This window comes from Rissa tridactyla, chromosome 9 (assembly GCF_028500815.1).
Source record: "Rissa tridactyla isolate bRisTri1 chromosome 9, bRisTri1.patW.cur.20221130, whole genome shotgun sequence".
Lineage (NCBI taxonomy): Eukaryota > Metazoa > Chordata > Aves > Charadriiformes > Laridae > Rissa > Rissa tridactyla.
In genome coordinates this window covers 14,272,834-14,293,913 of record NC_071474.1, presented here as the reverse complement: position 1 = coordinate 14,293,913, position 21,080 = coordinate 14,272,834, and the positions used below count along the sequence as shown (strand labels likewise).

The 21,080-nt window shown below is 38.0% G+C and overlaps 1 protein-coding gene across 8 annotated transcripts in view; it reads left to right on the top strand.

Moving 5' to 3' along the window:
- Window positions 1-20,716, top strand: part of MYO5A (myosin VA) — a 105,005-nt gene extending 84,289 nt beyond the window's left edge. For 3 of the 8 annotated variants that reach the window (XM_054214457.1, XM_054214450.1, XM_054214449.1), the window contains exons 29-41: window positions 1,389-1,489; window positions 2,047-2,127; window positions 4,047-4,245; window positions 5,828-5,902; window positions 7,853-7,946; window positions 10,075-10,221; window positions 10,616-10,770; window positions 11,928-12,017; window positions 12,738-12,888; window positions 13,744-14,026; window positions 14,866-15,040; window positions 16,392-16,472; window positions 17,313-20,716. In XM_054214457.1, coding sequence (XP_054070432.1) covers window positions 1,389-1,489; window positions 2,047-2,127; window positions 4,047-4,245; window positions 5,828-5,902; window positions 7,853-7,946; window positions 10,075-10,221; window positions 10,616-10,770; window positions 11,928-12,017; window positions 12,738-12,888; window positions 13,744-14,026; window positions 14,866-15,040; window positions 16,392-16,472; window positions 17,313-17,465 — 1,785 coding nt within the window. In that variant the 3' untranslated portion in view covers window positions 17,466-20,716. The remainder of the gene's footprint in view (window positions 1-1,388; window positions 1,490-2,046; window positions 2,128-4,046; window positions 4,246-5,827; window positions 5,903-7,852; window positions 7,947-10,074; window positions 10,222-10,615; window positions 10,771-11,927; window positions 12,018-12,737; window positions 12,889-13,743; window positions 14,027-14,865; window positions 15,041-16,391; window positions 16,473-17,312) is intronic. The other 5 variants (XM_054214453.1, XM_054214451.1, XM_054214456.1 and 2 more) reach the window with 3 other exon arrangements.
- Window positions 20,717-21,080: the final 364 nt, after the last annotated feature.

Here is a 21,080-nt window from a genome sequence, read left to right as displayed (position 1 = left end):
TAGTCAGCTCAAGCAATGTGTCTTCCCCAGTGTGTTAGAGGAGTTGGAGCAGCACTGTGATTCAGGAATCAGATCTCTGTTAACTTACAAAATCCATAAACTTCACCAAAAAAAAGTCTGGTATGAAGAACTACCTTACTTTATAGTGTTTGTTATCCCCATCATGCAACAAACATTCAGGACTCATGTTGAGATCCATAAATAGTAGATAGGAATTGCTGAATGTTTGATGAGAAAATGTAGTTGAACACTTAGTATTTAGGAGTATGAAAAACTGAACGGACTCTTAATGGAGGCTGTTAATTCAAATATTACAACTACAGCAGGTAGGGTATTCTCGATAAGAGTAATTAGCGTTTCTTTCCGTCAGCACAAAAGGAATAGATATTTTCAGACTGATAAAGCTTGATAGATTGGCAGGCGAGATACAGCAGTCTTACTGTGTAATAAAATAATAGTGTAAAAATCACAAAGATCTCATAAGGACGTTGGGAATAATTCTTTGAGGAGCTTATATATTTTATTGGTTTTCATAATAGATAACACAAATCATACTAGGCATACAGACCTAAGTTCCAAAATTTATGTCCACAAAGTTGTTGTTGTAAATACTTTGCAAAATTTTACTCAGGATAATAGGATTTGATTGTTTTGGAAGTCAAAAAGAAAAGTCAGAATTCTGTCTCTTGTGTTCACTAGAGTCCTGTGGTTCCACTGTAATTACCTACAGCAGTGACTCAGATCAGACTGGACGAGGTGACTGTAAACATCTCTTAAGTACTTCAAGTTTTACTGAAGAAAAAGCAAAAGTGCCATAGCAAATATTCAAAACTGAAACAAAGTGGTGCAATGACATCTAACTTAAAAAATCTCAAGCCCTTGTAAATCATTTCCTCCTTTGCCCGAGTACTTAAAATACATGAAGTGGGGAATGAAGTTTATTGATGAGATCTGAAAGACTACATGCAATGCTGTGTTTAAGAAATATTAACAGAATTCAGCTTGAAAAATTATGCCTCTTCAGTTTCAGTATTAGCAGCTGTTCCTGGTAATTTGAAATATAATGCAAATTCATCATGTCATGAAATTTATTTTGTTCCTTTTACATGATGAACAAATGAAAAGAGAACAAAAAACAACAAAAAAGAAAAAATACATGTACCTGCTTATTAGACAGACTGATATTTGACCATGTTACCTGCATTCGTTTTAAAAGATGCACCAAATGGACATAGAAATTAGGGAACAACCTCCTGCTCAGGTACCCACGCTCATTTTAATGTGGCTGCTCAAGGATTAGCATTTACGTGGGTACAGTGACAAAAACATGGATTCGAACAACAATTACATTGTTAAATTTATCCTGGCAATCATCCTTCTTTTTCCAGAATACCATGACAGATGCTACAATCCTCTTGGAGGATGTACAAAAGATGAAAGACAAAGGAGAAATAGCGCAGGCGTATATTGGACTGAAGGAAACAAACAGGTACCAGCTCTCTTTCTTTAATATACGGTCAGTTGGGGTCTCTGTGACACACTGCGTATATCCTACTCAGTAAGCTGCCGCCATATAAGTCTAGATACTTGGAGAACACTTCTAGCTGGGATTAGAATTTGATTTGATTAGTAATATTGCTGTATGCAATATTTTAAAGGATTAGGAAACAATGGGGAAATGCAAAATCCAGTTTTCTGGATTTATGTCTTCTTAGCCTTTAATTGCTACATTGCTCAAACTGGGTGCCATTCCCCATGCTGGTTTTTTACCTTTTGTTCAGTACTTGTCACAATAGTCTGTCATAATACACTTATTGCAACAGCATGAAATGCTGTAACCAGTTGGGCTAGCACGGAGAACTGAATTTCGTCATTAAGAAGAAATACGTATAAACAAGAGAAGTAATTTGCTGAGTTGTTTTCGAGCATTGCTTGTTTCTCTTGTATAGTAACTTTCATTTAGTGTGTAATGTCCTTAACATGTCATCTCATCACCATCACGTATCTCTCTTGTATTTTTGTTTTTTTAAACAATTTTCTTGAAAGGCAATCTCCCCAGGACTATCATATGCTGAATGAGGACGGAGAACTTTGGCTGGTTTATGAAGGGTTAAAACAAGCCAACAGGTTACCAGACTTCTCAGAATGGTTTTTTTCTTCATTTGCATCTTCTTTTCTAGCTAACTGTGCCCCTTGCTATGGGTTTGCTTTATCTACAGTATTTCTATGGCTTTAACAGTTAGAAAAAAATTCATCACAGATTACACAAATTTGAGTTTGCTCAAACTTAGTCCCCAAACCTTTCTACTTGTCAAGTTTTATCATTTAAAAACTTAGGATGGCAGCAACAGCTAATACATAATTCATAAGAATTGCACAAAAATAGACAGTAAAATCCAGAAGCTCCACAACTGGAAAAGATTTGTAGCTGTGTACTATTTGTCCGCCTCTACGTTGAATATCAAAATGAATGTCCCTTACAGTTTCTCAGCCTGAAAAGGGGAGATCTGTAATTATAAAACTATTGTTTGAATAGCTTCAGAGTACTCTTAACTCTCAAATAGTTATGGGTCTTACTCTCCTTGTTGCGACTCAAGTTCAGTAAATTGAACGTTCTTCTCTGGCGTCTCTCCGTGCCAGATTCAAACCGTAAGACACAAAATAACCAACAAACAGAAGTAATCCCGAGTTCATCGTGGTGCTGTTCAAGCCCCAGCGCAATCCCTGCACTCTCTGCAAAGACCGCTGGCTGGTCACGTAGTGGGCGACATTCGCCTGGTTCGGAAATGCTGTTCTGACTCCCTGTGTGCATCTTGGGCCTGTACTCATACGTGTGTCCCAGGCTTCCGAAATGGTTTCTAGTCCTGCACTGGCAACTAATTCAATAGATGGGGAGTGCTCATCTTCTTCAGTGTACACGTTTGGTAGCGGTAGCTACAGAAGGAGGTATTTTGCAATGAATGCTACTAACTCAAGTCTTTCCTTTTCTTGTGCTAACAAGTTCTACACCTAACGTTGTTTTGTAAGTCTGCAAACATCTAACTGAGAGCAAGTGTCCGGCACTGCAGGATGCGAGAGTGTTTGCTCTGCACCTCTTGTTTCTTGTCCTAGCCCTGTAGAGACAAGAAGCTTTATATTAAATGGCAGAGAAATGCAGGTGAATGACTGTTTGCCCTTGCGTGCTTGATCAGTCTGGTTACTAATAAATGTGCCTGCCTTATGCATATTTAAACCCTGAAAGATTGTCTAATTGAACACCAGTAGTCACTAGTCATGTCATTTCCTGTGTGTGTCCGTACGGAAGGGTGAGTCAGGGCACTTGGAGAGTACCTTGCGAGCAGGAGTAGATCCCCACAGCGCTGCTCGGAAGGAGCCTGGTACATGGTATCCCCATCTCACATGAGAAGAATTTGAGACACGATGTGCTCCAGGGGAAAGAGCGAGTCAGTGGTGAGGATAAAATACTGCTCCCGGATCCCAGGCCTGAGTTTGGTTCTGTGGTTAAGCTTTCCTGCACTAATGACAACCCTCTGCAAAACGTTGGTTCTAATATAAAAATGAAGATTATTTATGTGCATTTGCAATTAAATGGTTTCTGACTGAACAGAGTTAATTATAAAAAGAGTTTCCTTTGTTAATATTGCGGGGTCCTAGCTTAAGCGAGCAAAGTTCGCTTACAGTTCATCTTACACAGCTTGTTTGATTTGGTTAGAGGCAAAAACCTCTTTAATGCCCCTTTAAGAGCAGTGGCAACCTGTGAAGACTTAGCAATACATTTATTGCCATATGTTCTCAGTGTGTGTTCAATCACAAAGGAAATGCAAAGCAGCGTCACAATTAGTTTCTCTCCACTTTTTGATCATGCAAGTTTAATTTAATTAGAAGGCATACTGAAGGGTTTAAAGAGTACTCTGCCTTTTTCATTTTCCTTTGCAAGCCATGGCTAATTGTTCCTGAGCAGCAGCTAAAGCTTTACACTCCGTCTGAGAATTGGGGATGTAACTTTCTAAGTGTGTGTTCACGCAACTGTTGCTCAACTTCTTCAGGCTGCTGGAGTCTCAGCTTCAGTCGCAGAAGAAGAGCCACGAGAACGAACTGGAATCGCTGCGAGGTGAGATCCAAGGTCTGAAGGAAGAAAACAACCGCCAGCAGCAGCTCCTGGCGCAGAACCTGCAGCTGCCTCCAGAGGCCCGCATTGAAGCCAGTCTACAGCATGAGATCACCCGGCTGACTAACGAGAACTTGGTAAGGGAAATGATGCTGCAGGAGCAGGCACGGGCACCTGCACGCTTGCTGCGCCTGTAAGGTCTTAGCACTTTTCAGATGGCAACCTCCTGCCAAAAATGGCATCAGTGCGGTGTTTTCCTTGTAGGTAAGCTAATGGGAGAGAGAGAGTTATGATTGCTGATGAAGTAATAATGTTTCAGGGAATTTGTTCGAAGTTTGTGGCATGCAGAAAGCCCGTGGATCCCAGCTTTCAACTGATGAGTTTAATCATCACTCAATAGGATGATTGGTATCCAAGGAACTCATAAAAAAATATTAGTGCCAAGTAGTGGTGTTTCCTCTATAATATGTCTGTTTATTTTGTTGAAAAACTCTGGTGTAGTTCTTCAGTTATTTAATGTCACTTCTCTTCCCATTTCCCTCCTCCCTGCCTGAAGCTACACAGATAATCCACTGTGTTATGAGCTCTGGCTATTCAGTAGGTTTTGAAGAAAGAAATAGTTCCAGAAAAAGAAACTTGATTAGAAGTCATTTAGCTAATCATTGGTATTCCTTGTTTACGGCACAACGTTTTTGTATGAAGGAAAGATGGGTGAAACTCCTTACCTTTCCCCACAAAGGATTATGTTCATCATGTGCAGGCTAGTTCATTTCTGGGGAAATTTTCCAGAGAGGCCCGTGTTGGAATATCGTTGGCTTACCACTGTTTATTGGTAAAGGGAACCATGCTACTTCAGGAAGGAGAATCTTAGCTCTGAGTGTCATTGCTTCCTCCAAACAAGTCAAGGTGTAGTCTTTCCTGCTTTAGTTTGTTGCAGAAGTTACCATTGTCGGGCTCTTGTCTTGGTACCAAAGGTTTTCAGGAAAGCATCAGATAATTCAGTGAACAGACGCTGGAAAACTGATTGAAAATATGTTATAAATTTGCCTCAGCAGCAGCTGTCTCCCACTGGCAAAGGCAAAGGGTGAACATTTCCATCTCTGACAGCTCCCTCCTGCTGCTTAGTCATATGTTATGATTTTTAGCCATTTTTTCCCCCAAGAGACCTACTCATCACATTCTGTGTTCCCAAGACAACACACAGTCATGTAATTACATCCCAGAGGAGTTCTCTTTATTTTCAAATACAATGAATGTAATTTTACTTGTTAAATACAGACTCATTCCTTAGTATTTCACTTCTGATGTTTGAGTATTGCAGGTCCACTCCAAGTCAGATACATGCTTCTTTTCCACTCCTAGCCCTAGTGGGGAAACAATTCACAGGCTTTCCAGATGCGATATTAGAATTGCAGTATTCACTGCAATCCCATCTTGATTAGCATAAGAAAATGTCCTGTCCAGGTTCTCACAAAGCTTATATGCCAGACTTTCACAGTATTAGTCTGCCCGTTTTTAAAAGATCTGACTGTTCTGCAGCTCATCTCCAGCAGCTTCTTTCTGGGAGAGGCTGGCGTGAACACCACAACTAAGGACCAGACTACCTAAAAATTAGAGAATCTTGATCTTGTTTTAATCTGATTTAATTTATATAGTGCTTACTGAAATATCAGTGTCTCAAAGGAAGGGGGAAAAACAATCCTGTACCTATTTTTACAGTTTTATGAGGAGTTGTATGCAGATGATCCCAAGAAGTATCAATCGTACCGGATTTCACTTTACAAACGGATGATTGTATGTAGATCACGTGAATCCTGTTTCTCTGTTGTCTCGTTCGCTGTTTCTGGAGCACTAATTGAAAAGCAGGCTGCTTCCCTTTCTCCCTTTCAAAGGAAATCCCTGTAGAGAGCTTCATGATGCCAATTACTTCCCTCACTGCTTTTTTTGTTACTCTTGATGTCCTCTGTGTAATCTGCGTCTCTTTTTGATGCACAGTTTTGTTACTAATATAAGCCTTGCACTGTGAGCAAAGCAGTTTCTTTTTGAATACTACTTAATACTGCCCTGAAAAAGAGGTACATGATGCAAAAGATGCTCAATTTTCAGAACCGCCCTTTGCTTTAAAACTTTGATACATTTCAATTCAGTTCAGCAAAATGGAGGCCTGATTGTACAGATACTTATCAAAGCGAATAATGCCTGCAATCCCATCATAGCCTGAATTTGTTCATAGATCTCTTTACAGTGCTGACATCTGGAATAAAGAAATGTATCACAATCAAAATACATAACCTTTTAATATTTCTCAAAAATGCAAAATATGAAGGATAAAATTGGAAAGAATATTTCCATTATAATTAAAAATAACAAATTGAGATAGCACCACAGGTAAGCTTGAAAGAATATTTATGAGATTCTGAATCTTAATAAGATGTGAAATCTGTTTAATTTGTTTAGAGGAACCATAGAAGGAACTTTATTCTTCCTCACATACTTGTTCAGAAATCATATCCCTTCACTGATACATTCAAAACAGTCTGTTGGACTTACATGTATTTTTTTATTCATTTCAGGAGAAATTGTTATATCTGACAATAAGCCTATTGTGTTATTAACAGGATTTCAGTTGTAAAAGTGAACACTGCTTTGAATGTGAAGCACGGCCTTGATTCTGTTCTTTCAACAGGCCTAATTATATTACTGCTCAAGTATATTATATTAGGTTGTAAACTCTTTACTAAATGATTAAGAGCAGTTTTGTGTCTAGTTCTAAGTTGTTCCCAATGCTGCACTAATATTTTTCAATACTTTAGGAGAGGTGTAGTTTCCCAGATGATACTTTTGGTACGAGGAGCTCATGGTCCCTCACGTTTTTACCAGTGCCATGAAGAATCACGCTTATGAAAGGGCAGTTCTCTTTTAAGCTGCTTTCAAATCCTTCACCTGGAATGGCTTTCAGGTTCTTTCAGCTTGAGGCTTTTGCTTCCTTTAGAAAGACTTCCCCTTTTTTGATTACATGATTATTTTATGAATGCACTACCATAGGTCACAGAATTATTCTAAGATAGATTTCTGGGGAGTGCTCCTTTGAGAGAAAAATAGGTTTATTACAAGAGTAGGACTTCTAGGTGCTAGGTGTTGTTCAGGTACAGAATAAAAAGATGTAAGACCCCAGTTTCGGTCTAAGGCAATGGGATTACAGAAAGCAATAGGGAAATGGCAGAGCATCAGAAGAAATGTTGTATGTTTGGATGTTTGATTTTGGTAAATTTGAGTGTAAGTTATGTTCTTTCTGCAGATCTCTCTCTTTTTGTCTTATAAAATGGATAGGTCTGAATAACGAGTCAATCCTGAAGGCATGAATAAATGATGCAGAAATAACAGTCTGGCTGTTAAATAATAAAGAAAATTATTTCCGTGAGGCATTTGGAAGAGCAGGGAGGAAGCATTAGGGAGATGTGTTTGCAGCAAAATGTCTTCTGCCGTAAGAACTGACCTAGTTCTGAGTGTCTGCAGAATATACCTGCCTAAGAGCTTTGCCTTTGTCATGCTGCACATAACTTAATAATGTTTGCGATATTTGGCTTGTGTTATAGGCAGCGTACCAGCTTGCAAACCTTAGCCAGAGGATGGCACCACTGTTCAGCTTTCCTCACTGCCTTGTAATTCTAACAGCACTGATTTTGTCTCTGTCACAAGTTGTGGGATTTTTCTCATATCTTAATCTTTCATTTTCATTTACAGGATTTAATGGAGCAGCTTGAAAAGCAAGACAAAACTGTTCGCAAGTTAAAGAAACAGTTGAAAGTGTTTGCTAAGAAGATCGGTGAACTTGAAGGTACTTTTATATTTTGAGAGAAAGATTTTGGTTTACGTTTTGTGATCCCGTTGTCATCACATCCATCTGTCTTGGCGGTCGGGATGGCATGAGGTCTTCAGTAGCGTTAGCCCCTGTTAATTGATTCCAGAAGGAGGAGGTACGCTCAGAGCTCTGTGTGTTCCTCTATAAACCCTTTATAAACCCTTAGAAGATTTGTCATATTTTGAAGCGATGAGTAAAGAAGATTGATGTTTCTCTGTAGTCAGGAACCATTTGAACATAAAGGAATGACACCTGGGCTGTTCGTGTACTTAAAGACAGTATCTGTTTTTGTGAAGACAAAAGCAATACTAAATATGAACCAGGCAGAAATAATTTACCTCGTTTTCCTTTGTGGATGTCTATATCACTGGAGCCAAGAATGCTGAGACTGTCTCTCTCCGCTTGAGGTTTCCTTTCAGAGCTGCTGGCCAAACTTAAATATGAGAATGCTGAGACACGGACAAAGCTAATTTCATTTTTATGAGCGTCAGAGTGAGTTCCCTTAGGATCTTAGGACTGGTGAGACTGAGAGCTTATTATGTCTCTGCATAAGTAAAATCATTTTAATTGCTAAGAGCAATTAATAATGTTATAAAATTGAAGTATGAATTTGTTTCTAAATAATACTGGTCCTAACCTTTCAGAAGCTTTTTATGGTCATTTGCTTTTTCCAGAAACAAGCTTACTGCCTAATGAGTTGTTTTATTGAGTACTAAGATTAAAATCAGTGACTGTATAGTCTTCAGTGTTTCAGTGTTTGAAAAGAGCAGTGATACCAAGTTAAACCTGCATTAACAGGAGTATATTATCCTTTCGTTAGTGGCAGCTCTCCTTGAGCTCCAGTTTGCACTTCTGCATTTTCTGTCCCATTTGAGAGGGGCACACTTTTAGCACATTTACCGGATGCACAACAGCTTGTAACTGCACGCAGTTAGCAGGGCTGTGAGAAAAGCATGTAGCTTTCAGGAGATGAAGTCGAGTTCTGCTTTTCAAAAACAACCAAGCAACCTGATCAGGTGGAGCAGAGGTGTTTAATGTGATACTGTGAGGCACTGTATGCAACAACGTGGACATTTCATATATCCTTTTGAAAGGTTACTCAGACTATGTTTTTAAAAGGTCGTTCAATATTGTTTGGTTACTACTGTGGACAAGATCACAATAATATTCATACACAATACAGAGTGGGAAAATGTTTCTGAAAACATCGTTTAGTCTGTGTTTATTACCTGATTAACTTAGAAAGCTGTAGTAGGTTTGGCTGGGATGGAGTTAACTTTCTTCGTAGCAGCCGAATCATGCTGTGTTTTGGATCTGTGGTTAAACCAGTGTTGGTAACACACGGGTGTTTTGGCTGAGCAGAGCTCGCACACTGTCAAGGTTTACTCTCTTTTCCTCGCTCTGCCCCCTCAGTAAGCTGGGGGATGGGAGGGCACATGGGCCCACAGCCGGGAGAGCTGACCAAAGTGATATTCCATGTTCCATACGGCTTAACGTCAGGAGCCAGAGGAGGGGGTTCTTGCATACAAGGTAGCTGCTGTTTGGAGGCTGGCTGGGCATCGCTTACCCTGTGGGGGGTCATGACTGATTGCCTTTGCTTTGTTCCCCCTGCTCCATTCACCTATTAAACCATCTTCATCTCAACCCACGAGTTTTCTTACTTCTGTTCTTAATCTTCTCTGCCCTGTCCTGCTGGAGCCACTGTGGGCACTTGGCTGCTGGTTGAGGTAAATCTACCACAATGGGCAACAAACATCAGGCTTGAAAAATACCGGCATTTTGCAGAACAATTAACAGTGACTCTTGCAGTATTCATCTAGGATTAAGTGATTAACAGCTATTGCTTCACATTTGCGCTTTTATATGATAAAATCCAGGAGATCAGCAGGAAGTCTGTATTAATGGATGCTATTCACACAGTTCCCCTCTTCAAATCTTTTTGGTTAGCGGGAGTTTTTTTGATAAGTGTTACCCTGAACAAAAGAAAAAATTTCTTAGTTCTATATGCTGGAGTTCTTCCTTAGAAATGTCATAGTTTCGTCTGGTATGCCTTGGTTTCACTGGAAAATATTATATATAATTTATTTTTATTTCCCCTCTGAAGTGGGCCAGATGGAGAACATATCACCTGGACAAATCATTGATGAACCTATTCGTCCAGTTAACATTCCACGGAAAGAAAAGGACTTCCAAGGGATGTTAGAATATAAGAAGGAGGATGAACAAAAACTTGTCAAGAATCTTATTTTAGGTAAGCACCTTTCTCATTTGTGGCCTCCTCTGCTCCCACGCACTCTGAAAAATGAATGGTAAGAACACAGAATTTGCATCATGAAACGAATAGCTTATTTTGGTTTTGACAGTGTTTAGTTTATCTAAAATTCCTAAATGTCTATTGTAATCTAATCATCCTTCCTGATTAGGATAGTACATATTACTGTGTTCATATTTTTTAGCAAGCAGTTATGTTTTATTCTGTTCCGATGTATTAGCAAGAAAGTGGCTCTTCTTAGTTTTACTCTTAGTTTTCACTGGCCGTATATAGACATGTATGTACAATTAACTGGGGAGGTTGTGATTACCACCTGTAACACCTTCTAATGGCTTTATTCTTAACAAAACAATGTTTTTTTGTTTCTCCCAAGAGCTGAAACCACGTGGGGTAGCCGTCAACCTGATTCCAGGACTACCAGCATATATTTTGTTCATGTGTGTACGCCATGCGGATTACCTTAATGATGACCAAAAAGTGAGGTCATTGTTGACTTCCACTATCAATGGCATCAAAAAAGTGTTGAAGGTTAGTTAGTCTGTTTGGTCTAGGAAAACATTAATTTAAAATTTGCTTTTGATTTTGTGTTAGAGGAGTGAGGAAAAGACTTTCAATGAATTGGCCCTGGATTTCTGATCAGCAGAGTCCTCCCACCAAAGTTACAAAAAGTTGTTAACAAGCAGCAAATCATAGCGATAGCGTTTTATCCACATAATACCAGAGATGATTTAAATTAGTGGAAAAAGAACTACCTTCTTTTTATTTTGAATAGACTTCCTCCTCTGCAGCTATGCCTGTAAAGCTTTGGATGCAGTCAAAGTTTGCATAATGAGTCTTTGTAATCCAGAATACTTAATTAAAATGTTTCATTTGCAGTTTTGGTTAACAGATTTCCTCATTTGCTTCACTTACAGATTACACTGATGATAACATGTTACTACCTAAAGTCTTTGCAATGAGTTGGCTAGGAGAGTTTACTCCAGGGGTATCCTGAAAGCTGTATTAAGACATAAATATGCTTCATGGAGTTTTATAGTTTTTTAAATTAAGCAGATGTGCTCAGAACCCAAGCATTTAATCGAGCTACATGTTTAGGAAAAATGTTTAGTAAACAATCCAGTAGGAGCTCAGGTATTCATAGAATATATTTAAGTGAATGGAGTGCATACCACAGAGCTCTAGAAATTTTAATAACTCAGCATATACTAGATTCTATGTTCTTTGGTGAGGAGGGATTTTTGTTTTATTTGTTTTCCATATCAGGCTGCCAAAATGGTTATGATGCAAGTGACATTGATGCGAACTGAATTGTTCTCTGCTCCTCCTGCTGGCTCTGCATCCTTCCTACCCTCCGTGTTGGGCTCTTTGCAAGAGTCATTGCGCCACAGAACGAGTGTTTTGGGAATAGTCACATTGCTCTGTGATTTCTGCACAGAGCCGTTAGGATGGGTCTGTAAAACACAGAAAGATCGTATCTGTGGAGGAAATCGTAGTTTGAAAGTTTTTGAAAAACATTACAGAAAACCTTGCTTTTCTAATACGTTACTGAAATACAGTTTTGCAAAACATCAGAATCTCAGTAGCTACAAGAAAGCAGGTTTTAAGTGCTTAATTGTTTATCTAACATGTTATCATTTTATTCCTCCTACCTGTCTTCGTTGAAATGTGTTTGTTTTTATCTTCAGAAAAGAGGTGATGACTTTGAAACAGTGTCCTTCTGGCTATCTAACACCTGCCGATTTTTGCACTGTTTGAAGCAATATAGTGGAGAAGAGGTAAGCAGTGCTCCTACTCTGGTTTCTTTTGCTCTACAATGCTATTGTGAGCACTGCTCTTTAAAAAATTGCTGTCACATCTGAAAATCTAGTCAGAGTCTCTTAAAACAGCTACGCTTTTTGGAATGATGGTGATGACATCAGTGGAAAGCACCAGGAGATAAGATTTGAACCAATTTCCCTTTACTGCAGGCTGGGGGCTCAGAGGCTAGATGACGTTGTGCTCCTCAAAGTGCCAACTCAGATTTCCAAGTAGAAGAACCTGGCTGCTACCATTATGTGGTTTAGTAATGACTCACTGAAGTTCCTGTGAAAAAGGCCATATTAAGGCCTTTAACCTTAGTATGGCATGCCAGTTTATGTGATATGCCTAATTTCTTCATACGTAACTGGGATTTTGGCTGTAAATGGCTAGATGACAATGCCCATACTGGAGTGGGAGGGAGGGGTCTTATCTTCCAGAAAGTTGGCAGAGTTTGTTCCTGTGTCAGATACTTGAATTTGCAAGTCAGGGAAGCAGATGTGGCACAAGTCACAACTGAAAAGCGAATCTTAGCATCAGCCACAATCAGAAGAACTTGCAAATAAAAGTTTTGAGAGGCTATGACTATTGTTTTGAAAGTATTATTTGTCAGTTGCTTGAAAAAATATCAATACTGATTTTGTGTAATATTTTTCTATTCCATTGAAGCATTTGTTTCTGTTATTTTATGAATTCAGGGGTTTATGAAGCATAATACACCTCGTCAAAATGAACACTGCCTCACTAATTTTGATTTAGCTGAATACAGACAAGTACTGAGTGACTTGGCTATTCAGATCTACCAACAACTTGTCCGAGTGTTGGAAAACATTCTGCAACCAATGATTGGTAAGGCAAAGTCGAATTCCTTAAACTTCGCACCGTAGTACCAAAATGAAAATTGCGATGGCAGTAATATGCTGTATCTTGTATTTCTTCCTAACCAGTAGAGTTTTATTAATAGTTCTTATAGTATTCTGTTTAGAGATGACAAGGACTACGCTGAACAGGTCTGAATTAGAGAAAAAACTAAACTGTGGCTGGTTCCTCTGGCAGTGACAGAATAAATCGATATACCTTACTCATACTTGTCATAAAACATGCATTTACAGGAAGGAACTATGATGACAGTCTGACATTTTTTGCCCTGTGTGCTGCGAAATACCCCGTGGAAAATCGGGACTTTAATTACATGATAACCCATAATTAAAATGAATATGGAGAAAAATCGTTGGTTGTCATTATGGACAGCAGTCAGCAATGAAATAGCTAGCAGCGATGAAGCTTATATTTAGAGAGATTTTATTCATTAAAGTACTTTTCATTTTTCATGTCAGACAGTACTCTCACACAAATTTTCGTTAAACTTTCTGATCACACCATTTAGAAGAATGAAACAGCTCTTGGGTTGCTGACACTGCTGCTCATATTACCATGGAAGGAAAAAAAGTGTTTCCGTCGAGGTAGAGTTAGACCTTCCTTTCAAACACAGAAGCTGGAATCTTTGTAAAAATCCTGTAAGCTTAGATTTTGCAGAACACAGTGGGACACAGAGAATGGCTGGAAATCATGGCAAAGTGTGGCTAGCAGAAAGCCCAGCCTGCTCTTTCTGTGGAAATACTAAGTTTTGCTGTCTCGCACACACAATATGGCTTGCATATAGGAATTTTCAGTCATTATAATAATGTTGTCAATCAAATGCAGTTTCAGGAATGCTGGAGCATGAGACTATCCAAGGTGTCTCAGGGGTGAAACCAACAGGGCTGCGGAAGAGAACATCCAGCATTGCTGATGAAGGAACCTACACTTTGGACTCCATTATTCGGCAGCTGAACTCTTTCCATTCAGTGATGTGTCAGCATGGAATGGATCCAGAGCTGATCAAACAGGTGGTCAAGCAGATGTTCTACATCATTGGGGCTGTAACGCTTAACAATCTTCTCCTGCGCAAGGACATGTGCTCATGGAGCAAAGGAATGCAGATAAGGTGGGAGAGCTCATTTTAGACTTTTCTTGAATGTGCTGCTGCAAATCTTAGTGAACTCTTGACTCTAGTGAACATCATTTTGAAGGAATAGCACATACACTTTGAATATTTATTTTTCCACACACAAACAGTTGCAGATGCTGTTAAACTGCTTTTGAGTTTTTTCAGTTAAAAAGAGCTTAGTTAATTTAGGCCATATCCTACCTGGCTTTCAAGGAGATGTGGTAGATGCAAACCAAAAGTATTTCATCATCAAGTAGGAATCAGAACTATAGGTGAAATGTTGGTAGTTGCTTTCACAACTTTTAGAGAAGAATAACAAGCCTGCCTGCTGCTTGCTTTGTATGCTGGTGGCTCAGTGGATACCTGCTGTGTTCATCCACGCTGCCGTTTGCTGCATCCTGCGGCAAAGCCATCTTATTCTATTCCTGCATTTGGCATCAGTTGTCCAAAGCATTCTACTGGTATATGCCAGGAAGTTTAGCCAAGGCATTCCAGTCCCTTGAGTAACCTTGAAAAGCCTCACTGCTATCTGCATGGACAAAATTGCATTTGCCTTTTTTCTTATACTTGTCATATTCCTGCAGTCAATAGGAACAGAAATAAATGGGGAATGCTAGGTAGTGGAAATCTTAGGCCATAGTTTCCAACTGTTTTGAAACTCAAAATTTCCTGCCTTAATCAGAAGGAAACAGAAAGAAGACAAAATTACAAGAAATTACAAGTGTGAAGGAAAAACATGTAAGGATCAAGAAGAAACACTATGAAAGAGGAACTGCATGTGCTTTCAATTTAGCCATAATCAAGCATTAATGTCTGGATATTCTTACCTCTTACAGATACAATGTGAGTCAACTGGAAGAATGGCTACGTGATAAAAATTTGATGAATAGTGGGGCTAAAGAAACACTGGAACCCCTCATCCAGGCTGCACAGTTGTTGCAAGTAAAAAAGAAAACAGATGAAGATGCAGAAGCCATTTGTTCAATGTGCAATGCACTGACTACTGCCCAGGTAAGCAAACTCTCATTGTCTGTCCTGCTGTCACTTTTGAGCAGGTTTCTGCTCTGTTGATGTTTGCTATGCCTGCCTGCACTGCTGCTGCACCTGGATCAAGGATTTCTTACTTGTTTTGGAGATTTCTTACTTTGTTTAAACGAAAACAGATTAAATTGGAGGTAAAAACGGACCAGATCTTTTCTGAGGTCTGATGTTCAAGGTAAGTTTTGACCAAGCGAGAAGCTCAATAGATTGTGCAGTGTGTAGTACTATACAGTCTCTTGGTTTGTGAAAATCCTTAGAGAGAACTCTTCACTCTAAGAAATCTCTGTACTGCAGGCAGCTCTGCTTAGGATACTAAGAAATTATCTTTCTGCCATCAGAGTTAGTATCCAGTTAAGTTAACGGACAATTCGCACAGAGTTGCTGTCTCAGGGTCTGCAAACAAAAGTGTTAAGTTACTGTACCCATTAGCCTCAGAAAGGCTGAACCAAGTGTATCTCAATAAACAGCTGAAGACTTCTATTTATAAAAGCTTAGATTTTGTACAGATAAGTTGCACTTTTTTTTTTTAACCATGCTATATTTGCACATAGCTTGTACAGGAATAACTGGATGCAAGCATTTTTGATGATTATTGAACATCCCCATCAGGAAAAGGAAGAAATGTCCCCATTTCTTTGACAATGGTGTCGGCACTAGTGGTTGCACTGATATAGCCATTTTGATTTAGTAATTCACATTGCTGGAAAATCTGTTAGTTTTGTACTGAAATAAGAAGTTAAAATTCCACATGCTTCAAGTCTTTTAACTTTGTTAAAGTGTTTTGAGGTTTTTTGAAAGAGAATACTATAAACCAAGAGAATTTTTTTAAGTTTCACATGTTTAACCCATATTATTATTTAAAGTCTCTCTGTTGCTGTTTTTTTCCAGTAGTGGCTTTAGCCCTGTTTTTAGAGAAACAGCTCACTTTCTTGAAAAATAGTGAAGTCGTAAGACTCTCTTGAATGGAAACTATGCAACTGTAGGGTCAAAATTAGGAAGAGAAATACAGCATGTTTCTAGGGGTGTAAGAACACAATCAGTTACTTATCATCTGATTTTTCTGTAGTTTGGTATTTTCACGTGTAGAATTTTAGAGTTTCTGCCTCCAAAGAACACACATTTCGAAGGAGGCAGTCGTATAACATAGCATTAAGCAGGTGATGGAATTCTGTATGAATCAATAAAGCAAAAAATAACAAATGCTTGTAAAGAATTTTCTTTTTAAAATAGCTAATTTAAGAAGTATATTATTAGTAACCATCAATGCATCTGTTGATTCACCAGTAAAATGAACCTAAGGAATGACTGTTGTTCTTCACAGATTGTAAAAGTTCTGAATTTGTATACTCCAGTTAATGAGTTCGAAGAGAGAGTCTTGGTATCGTTTATACGTACAATACAGGTATGGCTATATCTTTTCATCAAAATCATTTGACTATTTCTAAGAAACCCCACGATGAGACGAAATAGCTTGTGTCCTGAAATACATTCAGGAATCTGAAGTAAACTAGGCTTTTTAGCTATTTTGAAAAGGTGATGTCAGCATTAAAAATTTTAAGCTATCACAATTTACTGCCTCCAGGCTTGCATGAAAATGTTAGTGTCCCTGTCAGTATATATGAAATTTTTGGAAGGTGAGAGGGTTTTGTGTTTATAAATCTTTGTGTATGTAAACACACTTGTATGCCAACTTTTCATGCAGTAACATTTATATATGCAAATTTATTTTTGTCAGACGTGTCTGCATGAGAAGTTCTGACTGCTTTGAAAATGGAGGCCTATGTTCATTACAAAGTTCTTCATTTAGCCCTTCTAGTTTTATATATGTTGATGAAAATGAAATATTTTGAAAACTCCAAAGAAGGATGATCTTTCTGGTCTGTTAGAAATCAAGTTACATTACTAGCAGGATAAGGGAGACTGGGAAGCTAGAGGTGAAATAAAACTGTAATTCCACTTACTGAAAAGATGCAGTTACCAGATAGTGGGCAAATTCTTCCTTTTGCAGGAAATCTAAGTATCTTCCGATTGCACTATAAGGGGAAGATACGCAGAACCAAAAGTGATGAAAGTAACTACAGTTTAATGGCACAATTGTTGCAAATGTGTCAAGATAGCATAGAGTGTGTGTCTGTACACACACATGTATCTGTAAGCACAGATGCAATACTACCTTTTCGCAAGATGATTATTATCAATGAACTGGCTAAATGCTAATGTAATCACTTTCTTATCTTTGCAGATGCGTCTGCGAGACAGGAAGGACTCTCCTCAGTTGCTCATGGATGCTAAACACATCTTCCCTGTTACTTTTCCATTTAATCCATCCTCTTTGGCATTAGAAACCATTCAGATCCCAGCCAGCTTGGGCCTGGGCTTCATATCACGTGTCTGATCCCAAGGATGTGCTGTCCATGTTAGATGGAGAATCAGTTGCCTGATATCTTTACCCGTTAAAACATAGTGAGCCACTGAAAACACATTTTCTGAACAAACAGTCTATATATGCCCAGATCTGTAGTAAAAGTAGCTGGAAAACGACATAACAGCACCACAGATTGAAGGCTAATAGAATGATGTGCATTTGTGTTCAGTCATTGCATTTATGAGGACATCACTGATTCATACATTTCCAGAATACGGAAATCGGGCTTGGACAAAAAATTGTGTCTTCAGCTGTCTAGAGACATTTTTAGATCTTTAGTAACATATTTAAATAGTGTAAATTAAACTCCATATGTAATCTTCTCATAGGCAGGGACCAACAGGGACAGTCACAGTCCTGAACATGGAAGACTTGAAAGTAAGGCATTTTGTAGTAGAATACAGAGTCATTTGGGAGCCTGTTAAATTCAATTTGTAAAAACTGGAATGGAGAAAAACAAACTGGCAATATAGAAAATGATTTCTTAAACCACTTCCTTATTTATGTCAGCTTGACATAAATTCTAGTGATAAGTCTTATAGCTCACTATATGCTATAACTTAGGTGTTCATTTGTTAGTACTGTGGTTTACCAAGCATACTAAATCGCTGCTGCATATTGTGTTCTTTTAAATGTATGACAGTATCATACTAAGCATTAAAAATAAGATATTTCATTTTTTTGTTGTCAACCTTATTTACAGTCTGATGCAGTCTGTTATTTTAACTGGAATTTTGCAAATGGTATCAAATAACACCTGTAGAGGAAAATGGTAACTAAGCACAAGTAGCACACTGGAAATTACACGTTTAGTTATTTTTAAAAGTAGTTAGCTAAAATTACAGAATCTTGAAGCAAATGATCAGAAGTCAATAATGATTTTAGTATTTATTTAGATTTTGTAGTCTGTCTAATGTTCTTCTGTGTTTGTAGACCCCAGAGAGATGACAGTGTGTATTTTGAGTATAATCTCTTTTGGTTTGTTGCCACTTAAAAAAAAAAAAAAGAAAAAAGTATCCTTTCCTACTGGAATTTGAGAGGAAGAACTTTAATAGAAAATTTCTGCATTAGCCCAAGGCTGTCATTTTTTGAAAGGCTGACTAACAAGAACGTTAAGTAGGTTTTGGCTATGATGCTGTCATTTGACTATGATTCATGCTGATTTAAGGGTTGGAGACCCAGAGTGCATAGTGAGAAACTGAGTTATTTTGGATATTGCACATCTTACTGGAAAGATTCTTCTGTCTCACACGTCTTGGATCTGCTATATAGGATTCACGTTTCACAATGTGCAACCTAAATGCAGAAGCCTTGCTTACGGTTCCAATTCTGAACTTTAAAACAGGTAGTTTGTAGTGTATGGCTCCAATATAAATGTAAAAAAAAAAGCCACACACATTGCTCAATTGCATTGTGCAATATTTTTTATGTATTATAATAACTAGCAACTTAGCATTAACATTAATTTCTTTTAAAATATTGAGAAATGACCTAGAGGTACACTATTAGACTATTTGGTACTACTCTGTTTGCCTGCAAACTCACAGAAAAAAAAAATGGCTGTTAAGCAGACTGAAACATTTCAGTTATGTTTTACTTGAGAGGTAGACATGCTGTTTGTATGGTTCCTGAAACCAGTAGTAAAGACAACCTAAACTTTGTCAGTATCTTTTTAAGATGGCCATGTTGTCTTATTTTCAAATGTGTTTGCCCCATATTATGTTTGATGGATCATGCCAGTACTTCCAAGAACCTAATACTGCATCGCATAAATGTTTTGAATGATCTTTGCTAAATGATTTAGATTGCTTTCCTGTGCATGGTATACCAAACACTCTTTTCTCAAACGTTACTTGATTTCTGAAACTACAGCTACTGTTAAGTGGCTCCAAAAAAGGTATAATGTAGTTTTCAGGCTGCTAGGGGTACTGTACTTGTGAGAATGTAATAGGAAAGCCTTCACATCCACTAATGAGGTTAGGAAAGAAAATAGGTGAGAATATGCTGACCTACAGATTTTTTCTCCTATTGAAAAACAAATAATTGGCATTACAGTATGTTCGTACTGTAGATCAGGAAACATATCCACTACTTAAGCATTAGAGTATTAAAATGTATACCTAAATGTATTTTTGTTTATTTTTTAAGTTTGTTTACCTGTAAAAAGCCTTATTGTATCTTGTTTCCTTAAAAAAAGTAGTGTTTAGTAATTTATAGGTATTATCCTTAAACTCAGTGGTTTGACTGGTATTACTTTTATATTACGTTAAAAGTATATATGCTGCTTGACATGTTTTAAAGGAAAATATTTTTAAGTTGGAATAGATGTGTAACTGGTAATTCATCTAACATTTTACACAGCAGTATTTTACATGCACTTTTCAGAAGTAAAATTTTAGTGTCAGTGTATAATAGATCTTTCACCTTAGGACGAATATCTCTTTAGCCATGGAATATAATGCAGAACTACTTTAACAACCTTTTTTTTTTTCCTTTGCATCATTGTTATGTTCTTTTAATGTGGACATACATATCTTTTATATTTTAATTTATTATCTATTGCTATGATAGATTTTATCGAATGCTGGACGAACATTTGTCAGTGACCCCTTAGAATTATATACAGTTATTCTAGAGATTTTGCACAATAATTACCTCATTCAGTTTCGTGTATTTTTATTCCAGTGATCATTTTATTCTGATGTTTAGGACACAGTCTTCTATCCAAATTTTGAAAAATTGCTTCTCAGACTTCAACCTGGGATGGAATGTGAAAGTGCTTAAGTCCGTTAAATGCGATTAATCTATTCTATCTATCACAGGAAAAAATAGGGTCAACTTCAATGTTGAAAAGTGGACTGATATTCAATAACATTTGTTCCCAACTTGGAAACACCAGCATTTGCAATTTGAAGGTCTGTGTAATTTGTGATTTAAACTGAACACATTTCAAATACCGTACAAAAACTATGAGTAAGCACTTGTTTTTTTAAGATGCTGATACTTCATGTGATAAATAAAAGCCTTTAAACATAGGTTTTCACTCGATGCCACTACAGTACATAGATGAAAACCAAAACATTGTCAGAATGACCTGAGCTCTGATCTGTTGTAGTGTCTGATGTTGTACTTAGTAAATGTATGCATCATAAAACCTGTAGCCTAATAGCTATCACTGGAAGATGTCCAAATAAAAATACGACTGTAAGATTTGCTTTGGGCTTTTTTGTTTCCTCGTTTGGTTGGTTGTCCATAAGCTGCGTGCTGGCATAGATGGTCCCAAATGATGCCACGGGTTCCCTCCGCCTCCATGGCAGACTTGGTGCGGACTTGGTGCTAAGGGAGTTGGTTAAAACCTGAGCATTGTACAAATACCCACCCAGATATCAACAGGGTGCCGTAAAACGCTGTGCGTATTTGAAAATATTTTGTTTGATGTAACCCACTTCTGTTAGGATATTTTGTCACCAACTACTAGCTGTTATTGAAATAGGAACTGAGATTTGTAATTGGCTAAAACGTTGTGTTCTGTGCCGGGACAGCTCTTGGGCGCCAGGCAGGCAGGGGGGGCGCGTGGTCCTTAGG